This window comes from Ornithorhynchus anatinus, chromosome 10 (assembly GCF_004115215.2).
Source record: "Ornithorhynchus anatinus isolate Pmale09 chromosome 10, mOrnAna1.pri.v4, whole genome shotgun sequence".
Classification (NCBI taxonomy): domain Eukaryota; kingdom Metazoa; phylum Chordata; class Mammalia; order Monotremata; family Ornithorhynchidae; genus Ornithorhynchus; species Ornithorhynchus anatinus.
This window is the reverse complement of record NC_041737.1, coordinates 51,110,625-51,124,167: the sequence shown is the minus strand read 5'-3', so window position 1 is coordinate 51,124,167 and position 13,543 is coordinate 51,110,625. Positions and strand designations below refer to the sequence as shown.

General features: G+C 46.5%; 1 protein-coding gene across 2 annotated transcripts in view; it reads left to right on the top strand.

The window, feature by feature from the left end:
* Positions 1 to 9,754, top strand: part of PTN (pleiotrophin) — a 59,597-nt gene extending 49,843 nt beyond the window's left edge. For both annotated transcript variants that reach the window (XM_001513049.5, XM_029074264.1), the window contains exon 5: positions 9,441 to 9,754. In XM_001513049.5, coding sequence (XP_001513099.2) covers positions 9,441 to 9,493 — 53 coding nt within the window. In that variant the 3' untranslated portion in view covers positions 9,494 to 9,754. The remainder of the gene's footprint in view (positions 1 to 9,440) is intronic.
* Positions 9,755 to 13,543: the final 3,789 nt, after the last annotated feature.

The following is a 13,543-nucleotide window of genomic DNA, read 5'->3' as shown; positions in this document are numbered from 1 at the left end:
GGTATTTGTTAAGTCCTTACTATGTGCAGAGCACTGTTCTAAGTACTGGGGTAGATACAGGGTATTCAGGTTGTCCCACGTGAGGCTCACAGTCTTCATCCCCATTTTGCAGATGAGGGAACTGAGGTACAGAGAAGTGAAATGACTTGCCCACAGTCACACAGCTGACAGGTGGCAGAGCCGGGATTCAAACTCGTGACCTCTGACTCCCAAGCCCGTGTTCTTTCCACTGAGCCACGCTGCTAGAACCCTCTGTTTAATCCCTAATCTAATCTTCTAAAATCACCCCAGACAATCCCTTTTACTTTTTAAGATTTCTAGAACCCAAATATCACAGCTTCGATTAGACTGTAAGCCCGTCACTGGGCAGGGATTGTCTCTATCTGTTGCCGAATTGTACATTCCCAGCGGTTAGTACAGTGCTCTGCACATAGTAAACGCTCAGTAAATACTATTGAATGAATGAATGACTGCTCAATAAATACTATTGAATGAATAATCTTTGCTACTCTTCCAAGAGGGTTAGTACAGTGTTCTGCATATCACTTCTCTCTGCCTCAGTTCCCTCATCTGTAAACTGGGGATTTAAAACTGTGAGCCCCGTGTGGGTCAGGGACGGTGTCCATCCACAGTAGCTTATTTGTCTTTTCAGGCATTTATAAAGAACTTAGTATGTGACAGGGACTGTTCTAAGCATTGGGATAGATAAAGTAATAATCAGGTTGGACACAGACCAGGTCCCAAATGGAGCTCACAGTCTTAATCCCCATTTTACGGCTGAGATAATAATAATAATGAAAATAATAATAATAATGGTACCTGTTAGGTGCTTACTATGTGCCAAGCACTGTTCTAAGCACCGATTATGAGGCACAGAGAAGTTAAGTGACTTGCCCGAGATCACACAGTAGATAAGTGGCAAAACCGGGATTAGAACCCAGAGCCCTCTGACTCAGGTCCATGCTCTACCCACCTGGCCACACTGCTTCCCTCCTATCTATCTTTCATCTAGCGAGTAGCAACCCTAGTTCTTAGTTCAGTGCCAGGCACGTAGTAAGAGCTTAACAGATACCATGAAAAAGGCATCACCCTCCTCTGCCAAAGAGCTGCTTTTATGAGAAAAAAGACTCACGGTCAAACCTTCCTTCATCGTCAAGCTAGCGTGATCGATTATCCATGTTCCAGACAGCCAGAAAGTAACAGAATAGGACACTGGGGCGGGAATATTTTGCTCTTCTTGCTCAAAGGGAAACTCTCTTTCTCACCCTTTTGCTTTGCTTTCAGATTTTTTTCTCTCTTTCTTCAGATGAAAATGGGATTTCCCACCTCTTTCCTTTTCTCGGGCCTCCGTTTATGCCCCTGTATGAGTCTTTCGATGAGGGATGTCCCACAGTGTAGAGGTTTTAAAGTCTTAAAGACTTAAACCGAGATTCACACTCCGTCCTCTCAGAAGGACCACTGAGACTTGACTCTCAGGCCCTTTGATCAAAAGTCCCGGTCAGAAAGGTCCGGAGAGATCAATCAATCAGTCAATCGGTGGTGCTTATCGAGTGCTGACTGCGCAGAGCACTGTACTAAGTGCTCGGGAGAGTATCAGAGAATTCCTAGCCCTGATGCCTGCCCTCAAGGACCTTACAATCCAGCAGGAGAGTTGAACTCTCACTCCTCCTCGACTTCCACTCTCCTCTTTCCCCCGACATCTCTTCTCTCTGACAGATTTACAGTCTTTGAAATGAAGGGTGGTGAGGTTAAAATGAGGTAACTGGTGTGAGAGTGGTTTGGAAATATCAAAGCGTAAATAAATTCCGAAGAAGTAATATTATCTGTAATAATGGCAATGGCCTCATCCAGGCAATAAGCCAAGAATGAGAGTTTGCTTGGTCAGAATGGACAAAAATCTACAGCGGTACAACTTTGATTTTGAACAATGTCCTCAGTAATCGTAAGAACTCCTAAATCAATCAATCAATAGTATTTATAGAGACATGATCCGTACCCTAAAGGAGCTTACAGTCTACTTCTCTGCCAAATGTTTAAATTACCTCGATATTAAAATGACAAAAGAATAAAGGGAGGGGAGAGAGAGCTGTCTGCTTTTGAAGCGGGCTAACCCAGAAAGTGGTTTAGACAGCTTCTCTCCCTTAAACCGTAAGCTCCTCCAGGACAGGGATTACATCTTTCTTCTGCATAATAACTGTGGTATTTGTTAACCGTTTACTATGTGCCAAGAACCGTACTAAGTACCGGGGTAGAAACAAGATCATCAGATCCCACGTGGGACTCATAGTCCGCATACGGTAAGAGCTCAATAAATACGATTGAATGAATAATCCGAAAGGGAGGGAGGAAAAGTATTGAATCCCCAGTTTACAGAAGATGGAACTGAGGCACAGAGAAGTGAAATGACACAGCAAGCACGTGGCAAGGCCGGAATTGGAATCCAGGCCCTCCTGCCTCTCAGGCTCGTGCTCTTTCCATTTGGCCACGTTGCTTCTGCACATTTTCCCAGTGCCTGGGCCAGAGCTGTTTAATAACGTGCTCGATAAATATTGATGATTCCAATCCACGAGATAGGGCTGTCCTTCAGGGGGCTGCTGGCAGTGAGGGTTTATCCATGTGTGTGCTTGCCCAGTCCTGTTGTAGCTTCTCCTTCTCTGAGGCATGATCTTTCCAAGGGCTGCATTCTAGTGACGCAGAGAGGCTCATCTTTCCTTTTATTTAATTTTTTTTTGGTATTTGTTAAACACTTACTTCGTGCCAGGCACTATCCTAAGCGTTAGGCTAGATACAAGGTTTTTAGGTTGGACACGGTCCCTTCCCATGTTGGGCTCACAGTCTTAATCTCCATTTTATAGACTAGGTAACTGCGGCACAGAGAAGTGAAGCGACTTGCTCAAGGTCACACAGTAGACAAGTAGTCAATCTGGGAGTAGAACCCAGGTCCTTCTGACTCCCATTCCCGTGCTCTGATAATAATAATAATGTTGGTATTTGTTAAGCGCTTACTATGTGCAGAGCGCTGTTCTAAGCGCTGAGGTAGATACAGGGTAGTCAGGTTGTCCCACGAGAGGCTCACGGTTAATCCTCATTTTACAGGTGAGGTAACGGAGGCCCAGAGAAGTGAAGTGACTCGCCCACAGTCACACAGCTGACAAGTGGCAGAGCCGGGAGTCGAACTCATGACCTCTGACTCCGAAGCCCAGGCTCTTTCCACTGAGCCACGCTGCTTCCCCCCTAGACCACGCTACTTCTCATGCTGCATCCGGTCACCTGATAGACCCCAGAGTGGTGTCATATACAACCTCTGTAACTAAAGAAGTCACTGTCCAGACCCAAAACCTATGTACTTTAAATGTTTATGACTTTTAGTCACATATTCTGGCCTTCCGGTCCCGCCTCCACCTCCCCGGGCAATTTCCAGACTCTGAGAGCCGCTAATGTTCTTCATCAGCTGGTCACGAATGCAACTAGAGCAGTATTTGGTATTACAGGCAGCTGAAAAATAGGACGCCACTCACACTAATGAGCTAGAGGAGTGAGGGACTTTCTGGCCTTCTGTAAAGAGCTTCCAACAGTAAATCAATCAATTAATCGGTGGTATTTAGTGAGTGCTCACTATGTACAGAGCAAACAAGTAGAACGGTGACTAGCGGTCTCTCCCATGTCACCTCACTCACTCTACATGGTGAGTTTTATTGAAGCCCTGCCAATTTTTTTAATGCTATTTCTTAAGTACTTACTACGTTCCAGACACTATTCTAAGCTCCGGGGTAGATACCAGATAATCGGGTAGGACACGATCCGTGTCCCACAGAGGGGGTCACAGTCTTAATCACCAATTTACAGCTGAGGGAACTGAGGCACAAAGAAATGAAGTGACTGGCCAAAGGTCACCCGAGCAGAGACGTGTCGGAGCTGGATTAGAACCCAGGTCCTTCTGACTTCCAAGCCCATGCTGTAGCCACTAGGACAAACCTAACCCGACTAAATCAAAGGGGACTAAGCGATGCCACCAGCAGGGTTTGGGCTTGAGCTGTTTTGTTCCGGAAATGGTGATGGTTTTGCATGGAAGCATCCGCACTCTCTCACCGCCCCCGACCCTGTGCCTTAAATCGTAAGGTGGCTGGAAGGGTGAGCCGGTGCCGTCCGTGCACGGAACGGACCGTCTCCAAGCATTGTCTGAATAAATATTATCGGACGAGACGGTCAGGTAACTCAACTTGTCATCTGGGTAGCTGACCAAAGATGACCGTTTCCATCCTGCTGTGAGGGGCCGCACTTGCATGGCTTTTGACCCAAATTTAAGAGAGGAGAAGCAAAACCTGACACCTAAAAATCTCCCTAGAAGCCCTCTTCCAGTTAACACCTTAAGGATGAAACCTCGGCTCCTTATCTGACAGGGAGCAGGATGGTTCTAACAGCTCCGGGGGATGAGAGGGACAGTCAGCGGCCATCTTCTCAGGATTGCTTCACTATTCCAGTGGCTCATTGCCACCATCTTATTTATTTCAGGGTATCTGGTTGGTTTGGGTAAGAACCAGGGTCCTTCAGGGAGAAATATGCCTGACAGTGTGCAGTGTATTGTAGAAAAAGAAATGGCATCAGCATATATGACTACCCATTATCTCACAGAGCAGGGCTAGCCTGCTTGGTTGAGAAGCAGCGTGGCTCAGTGGAAAGAGCCCGGGCTTGGGAGTCATGGGTTCGAATCCCAGCTCTGCCACTTGTCAGCTGCGTGACTGTGGGCAAGTCACTTCACTTCTCTGTGCCTCAGTGACCTCACCTGGAAAATGGGGATTAACCGTGAGCCTCACGTGGGACAACGTGATTATCCTGTATCTTCCCCAGCACTTAGAGCAGTGCTCTGCACATAGTAAGTGCTTAAGAAACACCAACATTATTATTATTATTTTCTTGCTTCTTCCTGGCCTCGTTCTCCCTACCGTACACACAGTTTTCCACTCTCCCTTTCTTTCCTAGTTACCTTTTCCCACTTTGCCTCTCTTGTCGCCTCCATCTCTTTCCTCTTTTATCTCCCCACTCTCCCCTTCCTTCTCTTTTCTATAAACTTGTCAAAGCAGCATTGCAGGCAAGCCCCAGAGTGTGGAGCTGTGATAAAGAAGAGCCCAGGCTCTCTCTTCGGATCCCAGCTCTCCCCTGCATGCTGACAAACAGCCGGGAGTGAAAACAAAAGAAACTCTCCCTGCCTCTTTCACGGTTCCTACGCAGGGGTTTGTTCTTCTCTCCCCTTTTCAGAAAACCGTCAACACCTGTGTACTAAGCGGCTGCTTCCTAATCTCTGAAAAGATAACCAGCTTGTAGTTCATCGATGGAGATTTTCCACCCACATCTTTTTACATTCACCATCCGGGTGGCCCAAAATACCCAAAGTGCAGGGTGTGATGCATCCCGTCAGTGAGTCAGAGGGAGGAGTGATTATTTGGTTTTTGGAACAGTTACTATACTGGGAGGGGGAATCCTGAAATGACTGCAGGTAGCATTTGTGGACATGAATCTCCCTTTGGGAGCATTGGAAATTCTGTCCCTGGCCCTGTCCAATATGGACTGATTTTGGAGTTTCTTTCCACCACATCTTTCGCCACACTACAGCCTAAAAAAAGGACCAGCCAGCTGTGGGAAAAATGTTTTGCGTGTTCCCCGCTGCTCCAACCCAATAAACAGACAAACACACAGGCACCCGCCCCCCACACGCACATGAGTATCACATATCGACCTAGAACCAAAACCATTTCCTATTCTTATTCCTATCCAAGTCTCCTTTGTCAAATCTTGATGACAGGAATTGCGTATCCATACACTGTTGGAGGCTTTAGGTCCTGAGGTCTTTCACTCTCATGAGATAATGGTAATATTTGTTAAGTGCTTACTATATCCTAAGTGGTGGGGTCGATATTCTTTCTTCTCAGGTAAACAGAGATGAGGGGAATCCAGTTTGGGTCGACTGTAGGAGAAGCAGTGTGGCTTAGTGACAAGAGCCCGGGGTTGGGAGTCAGAGGTCGTGGGTTCTGATCCCGGCTCCGCCACTGGTCGGTTGTGTGACTGTGAGCAAGTCATTTAACTTCTCTGTGTCTCAGTTCCCTCATCTGTAAAATGGGAATTAAGACTGTGAGTCCCACGTGGGACAACATGATGACCTTGTAGCTCTCCCAGCGCTTAGAACAGTGCTTAGCACATAGTAAGTGCTTAACAAATACCATTATTGTTACTATTATTATTGCATGTTGGAGGGAGAATTTTTCCCTGCCTCAGTATGACCAAATTTTTGATGCCAGGCCTGGGTAAGCCTCTGCTGTCTCTCATTTCATGTTGAAACCAATGCTGTGTGTGTATGTGAGAAAGAGAGGATATCTGTCAACGATTCCTGTGGTGCTTGGTCCTGATAATAATAGTAACTGTGGCATTTGTTAAGCATTTACTATCTGCTAATCCCTGAACTGAGCACTGGGATAGACACAAGATAATCAGGGCAGATACAGTCCCTATTGCATATCGGGCTCACAGTCTAAGTAGAAGAGAGGACAGGTATTGAATCCCCATTTCACAGATGAGGACTTGGAGACCCAAAGAAGCTAAATGACTTGCTCCGGGTCACATAGCGGACAAGTTCTCCGACTCTCAGGCCACGCACACTGGGCCATGCAGCTTCTCTGGTTCTCGTTCCAGAGAAGTCCAAGCAGAGCCCAGAGCACAGTGTATTTCTTCTCCTGCAGGCCCAGCAGGAAGTGCTCCCCCTTCCCCTTGCCCTTCCATCTCCCACCCCCGACCTTTGGTGCGGGTGGGGATCATTGCCCAGGAGAAGAATCAAACCTTTTCCCTTCAGCCCCAGACGCAAGCCCGTTTCTCACGGGACTTCCCTGCTTTAATCACTCAGTCGATCTATCAGTGGTATTTATCGAGAACTCAGTGTACTGAGCACTGTACTAAGCGCTTGGAAGAGTACCCTGCATCAGCGTTGGTTGTTCCCTACCCACCAGGAATTTACAGCCTAGAGGGAGAGACAAGGATTAAAATGAATTATGGATATGGACTTAAGTATGATGTGGCTGAGGGTGGTTTAGAAGCTGCCAGCTATTCTCTTCAGTTGGTGGACACGGTCCGGAGAACAAAGAATTTTCTAATGCTTTTTCCTCACCCCTCTTTCCCGAATGGATTTGAGGAACTCATGAGATCTGACCCAACTCCACCTCTGTCAAATGGGGATGAAACAGATCAGAGACTGTAAGCTCAGTGTGGGTGGGGGGAATGTGTCTGTTTATTATTATACTGTACTCTTCCAAGCACTCGGTACAGTGCTTTGTACATAGTAAGCGCTCAGTAAATACGATTGAATGAATGAATGAATGCCCTGTATGGGACTGATACTGTATCTGATCTCATATGCATAATACAAATAATTTATTCATATTCATATAATAATAATGTTGGCATTTTAAGCGCTTACTATGTGCAGAGCACCGTTCTAAGCGCTGGGGGAGATACAGGGTAATCAGGTTGTCCGGCATGAGGCTCACAGTCTTAATCCCCATTTTACAGATGAGGTAACAGGCACAGAGAAGTGAAGGGACTTGCCCACAGTCACACAGCTGACAAGTGGCAGAGCCGGGATTCGAACCCATGACCTCTGACTCCCAAGCCCATGCTATCTGTTTCCCCCTCTAGATTGTAAACTCCCTGTGGGTAAAGAACGTGACTACCAACTCTACTGTACTCTATTCGCCCAAGCGCTTCGTACAGTGCTCTGCACACAGTAAGCACTCAATAAATACTTTGCCCAGTGTGCTGCAAGGGGTTAGAACATGTTGGGGTGGAAGGCATTTATGGGTTCTAGCGAAACTTTGCTGGGATACTTCCAGGTACGGGAATCTTTTGTCTTAACAAGTTCAGGAAGATCGTTTTCCCCAGGATACAATTCTCATGGCAACGTACCAGCCTGTCAGGATTTAAACTTGACCCAAACAATCACTCACTCACCTTCTGTTCCCACAGTGGTACTGGAGTATCCATGTGGATCTCATTAGCTTTAGATTTTACATCCAAATATGAGTTTATTTAAAATCGTAGGCATAGATTATTTATTTTTCTATCCTTCGTCTAGTTTCAAGAATTACTTCAGGGGGCGAGGTTGAGGGAATTTATGGAAATGTTAACAGCGAAAAATCGAGTGCCAAAGTCACAGTGTTCCAAGGACTTTGTCTTTTAGAAGCCAAAATGTGATTACATCCATAAGAAGTAACTCCGATGTCATATTGTATTAAAGGAAAACTCAGATATGGTAATAAGAAGTATTGCATATGCTTGGTAGAACCAAGTACTTATGGTTAAGAGAAAGTAATAAATTTGATATCCTTGGCTTGGGCTTCCAATATTATATTAAAAGGACCTTGTTTTTCCACTGAATAATACTAGTCTGAATTTCTTTTATTATTCCTGGACTAATTCAGTAATTCACAAGTGTTAGAAGGAAACCAGGCTGTGAATCATTTACCAAACAAAAGATTAAGTCAAAAAACTTATTATTCTCCCCTTGAAACGTGCTACTTCAATGCAGATAACCTAAAAAAGTGCAAGTTTCCCCAAAGTTAAATATCTGGAGCTATAATAAGAGGAACGGTGGCACGAAGCAGATGCCTCCGAGGTAAAAAGATGGTCACCAAGTGATTCTTGGGTCAGAAGCCGTGTGGTCTAGCGGAAAGAGCATCTGACTGATTAGATCTGGCTTCTGATTTCGGCTCCTTCACTTGTCCGATGTGTGACCCTGGGCAAGTCACTTCACTTCTCTATGCCTCAGTTCCCTCAAATGTAAAATGGGGATTAAGACTGTGAGCCCAATGTGGGACAGGGACGGTGTCCAACCTGATTAGTCCTGGAATCATAATGTTAATAATGTTGGTATTTGTTAAGCGCTTACTATGGACCGAGCCCTGTTCTAAGCGCTGGGGTAGACAGAGGGGAATCAGGTTGTCCCACGCGGGGCTCACAGTCTTAATCCCCATTTTACGGATGAGGTCACTGAGGCACCGAGAAGTTAAGTGACTGGCCCACAGTCACACAGCTGACAAGTGGCCGAGTCGGGATTCGAACCCATGACCTCTGACTCCAAAGCCCGTGCTCTTTCCACTGAGCCACGCTGCTTCTCAAGCAGCTTCTCTGGAAGCGGGGCCTCAGGGGCCAGACACATTTTTACCACCACCGAGGTGCCTTGGTGCTTAGACCGAAGCTGTCAAGACTTGTCTCCCATAAAGACGCACTCGACTTCCTCCTAGAGTCCACGGATTCTCCCCACTCTCCACCTTCTCCTCCCACGGTGGGGTGGAAGAAGCCGAACCCCTTCTAGTCGTCAGTAGGCTAAGCCCCTTCCTATTTCTTCCCGTGCTCGGCGTGTGGACGTTCACTGACGGGGCCGTCTGTTGTCTCGGCAGAATCCAAGAAGAAGAAAAAGGAAGGCAAGAAACAGGAGAAGATGCTGGACTAGCGAGCCGACTCTCGGAGCGTGATGTGAGGGGGACCGTCGGGAACCAGATCGGTTAACAATGTTATTCACGTCTACTGTAGGGATTTATCCAAAAGTTATTTATAGCTTAATTACACAATAGGAAGAAAGGAAAAAAAAAAGAACCTTTTTTTTAAGTAGTATTTTTAAATGTGTAACCATAACTCCATTTGTAGAGGCCTGCAATAAAGGACTGTATTTCCATTTAGAAATTGAATTCGAATGAATGATGAAGAAACGAAACCCCAAAAGTAGTCTAGCTTTGTGGTCGGTTTTCTGAAGTGAAGCGACGATTTAGGTTGGAATCCAACACACTTTTAGTCTTTTCGGTTCTCTTGCGGGAGAAAGGGGATGGGGCTGGTGTGGGGGTGTTGACACAGTAGTGTGTAATTCTCAGGAGATGTCAACTAACCCTGGGACGGCTGCATATTTGCCCCTGCCAAGATGGGCTTCCCAGGTCTGAATGGAATCTCAGCCCTGAAAGTCATCCAGGAGTGAAATATCACCACTTCTGCCAGCAGATCCCTAATGACATTCATACCATTCAACGGGGGAAATTCAATGGTCCCTCCCCTAACAAAACTGAAATATTGTGGTTGAGGTGGGCTAAAGAAAAATATCCTATGAGGGAAAATATCCAAGTTCAGTAGTATTTTTACTCCCCAAAATTCAACTTTCAAAGTACCACTTATGGGAAAGAAAATCCAGCCCGTGGTGAGAAAAGGTTTCTTCACGAAATTAGTTCTCTGTAGAATTTCCCTCCTCTTCCACCTTGAATCTTCAGGCTCTAGTTGAGCCTGAATAGCTCAGTTTGGAGGATGGAGCTATTCTCTGAATGAAACCCTGTGTAGATGGCTCTCTGTTCTCCCAAGCGCTTAGTACAGTGCTTTGCACACAGTAAGCGCTCAATAAATATGCTTGATTGAATGAATTAATGAACTGAATAATTCAGGGCAAAGTGTTCACTTTGGGGTCTGAATGATGAGGGTGGGGTGTCTAAACGTACCACATTAATCTTGTAATTGCCCCGCTCTCTTTCTTTGAATTGGATAGAACCAGCCCGCCAGATTCTAACAACATCTGGGTCCTTCCCATTGTGAGCAAAGGACAAGTTCAGGAATTTTCTTTGCCTTTATGACCATTGTGATAAACTAGGGCAAACTGGTGCTATCGTCTCCTGGAAGATTCACAAACAGTTTATTGGGATTTCTGGAGTCGGGGTAGGTCTAAGTACTGTTCTCCCCGTGATATGGTGGAATGAACTTCAGATTGCCCAGCACAAATCCTTCCCTTTCCTGCCCTTAGTCCTGGAGCAACGACACCCCCGTTCCCTGTTTTACAGTTTGCCGGACTTCTTCCAGAAAGCTCCAATCCCAGGAGTCCTAGCTCTGCTCCAATTCAGTTCTAGGCAGAGCAGGGAATTCTAGACCTGGAAGGACCCCCAAGGAGTAGCTGAGTGACCCAACCATCCATTTCAAATAGGCTGGAGGTTGTCCATTTTTTTCTGACACGTCTCCAGAGAGAGAAACTCTCCCACTTGCCTGTTTCGAGGTATTTTTCTCTCACCAAGTGTCCGACCAAATATTCCCTCCTTTAATTCTAAATTCATTTTGTTCCTCTTTCTGGTTCCTCGGTACCCTTCACCTAGAAACCCTTCGTATACTTGAAGAGAATCGCTACCTCACTGCATTCTCTTTTCCTGAACAACCCGATTCCTTTAACTTTTCCTCATAGGATCCGGCTTTTCCATTCTACTCTGGGCCGGTTCCAGTGTTTTTACTATTCCTTCTTCAGAGTGAGTCAGCTGAACAAAGTACTCGAATCAAGTTCTGATCGGTGCAGCATGTGTCCTACGCATCATATTTCTGGGGATTCATGTCAATTCCATGCTGGTTCTTTAACGAGGAGCATCATGTGGCCGATATATTCAGCTCGTGGTCCACTAGGACCAGAGACTCTTACCTGTCCACCCCTAGGAAATATTTGGTCATGGCTTGGGTTTGCTATATCTGCTTCTACAAAGTCACTGAGCATTAAATCCATCAACGGAGATGATACAGGTTCACCTATGATGGAGGCGTCTCAATGTGACTCAGTAAAAATCAAGGCCTTTCTTAAGACCTGACTATATGCTGAGCACTGGAGTAGATGCTTTATGGGGTCAGACACAGTCCCTGTCCCACGAGGAGCTCACAATCTATCTTATGCCCATTTTACCGGTGAGAAAAGTGAGGCTCAGAGAGGTTAAGACTGTAAGCTCAATGTGGGCAGGGAATGTGTCTGTTAAATTGTTATATCACACTCTCCCAAGTCCTCAGTACAGTGCTCTGCACACAGTAAGTGTTCAATAAATACAACTGACTGACTGATCGACTGACTTGCCTAAGGTCAACCTAAGGCCAGTGACAGAGCTGAGACTAGAACGGACCCTTGTCTTCTGATTCCCAGGGTCTTGTGCCCTTTGTATTAGACTGTCTCCCCACTCAGTGCAGCTAAAGATGAGAGATTAGGTTTAGGGGGTGATGGGGGCAGAGGAGAATCAAGAATACTCCCGTCTCCTGTGCTCGGGGCCGCTTTTGGCTTCTCTATCAGCCTGTTGAATAAGGCAAGCCAATTATCCCTTCAGGGAGAGATACTTTCACTGGAAGACACTTTCACTCTGTGTATCTTCCTGAACTAGAAGGAAGGTCCAATAGCATGAAAATCTCTCCTTTGGCTCCCGTGTCTATCACTATCAGCCTGGCACCTCTTCCTTGTAAGACACCCTAACACCCTTTAGCCGGGCAATGCCTCAGACCACAGCAAAACCTTCCTTAGAAACGACAGCTAGGGCCCACCCGGTGCTGAAAACCACTTTCCTATGCTCTGCCATGGGGAAGACCGGAACCATCTTCAGAGGAAGTGGGGGGGAGCCTCTCATCCCCTCCAAGCTCTTAGGCCTGGCACTTTTGCCGAATATGGCTGGAGAACTGAGGCAAGAAAGAGGAGGGGTGATCGAGACCAACCCATCTAACGAGGTGCTTCCAGTGCTTGGAGAAAGAATCAGACTGCTAGTAGCGCAAGGGACAGTCTGCCCGAACCAGGCAAGAAACCCTCTCTTCCTGTGACCTTAATCAAGGGCAGCACGCGAGGATCAGGTTCCTTCATGCGGGATGCGATGAGGGCTGGGATGGATGGAAAGGAGCGAGTCCGAGCGTCACTGTGGCAGCCGGAATTCTGAGCACGACAGAGGAGACCGTAACCCAATCCAGTCTTCCCTTCCTTGTACGAGGCTCTTCCACCGCCATTAGCTTCAGGTAGAGCGGGAGCAGATGAACTCTCAACAGGCCAGGGGCAATTGTAAAGAAGACCGACACAGTGAAAATAAGCCCGGGATTTCTCCTACCATCTTCCGGTGTGGTTGGGGCCCGATGGAAAGCCCAGGAGTGAGGAGATGGTGGGTTGTTTTGTGGGGAGCCCTAAACAAAGAACCATGATGATTTCGAGGGTCAGACAGGGGAAGTTCATCAGCTCAGCCTGTTGCCCCACCCTAATTCGATTTGAGTTCCTATAAACTGCTGGGATTTTCAGTGTTTGCCATAACAGAGCATCGTGAAGGCCACTTCTGGGAAGGGACATCAGACAGCCCCCGGAGGATTTGGGGACCTTGTGGGGAGGGGGTGCTGCCCTTCCTTTAATCAGCTGTGTGTCAGGAATTCTCTTCCCGAACCACTTAACCCCGATGGAAGCAGTTAGTTGAGGTGACAAAGACATTCCCTCTAGACACAATTCCCTGTTGTGATAATAGCAATAATAATTGTGGTCTTTGTTAAAGTCCTTTCTATATGTCACACACTTTCTTCTAGACTGTAAGCTCACTGTGAGCGGGGAACGTGTCTACCAACTCTACTGTACTGTATTCTCCCAAGAGCTTAGTCTGATACTCTGCACACAGTAAGCACTCAATAAATCTGATTGATTGGGTGGATACAGGATAATCAAATCAGAGACGGTCCCTGCCTCACATGGGCTCCCACTCTAATGGGGGAGGGA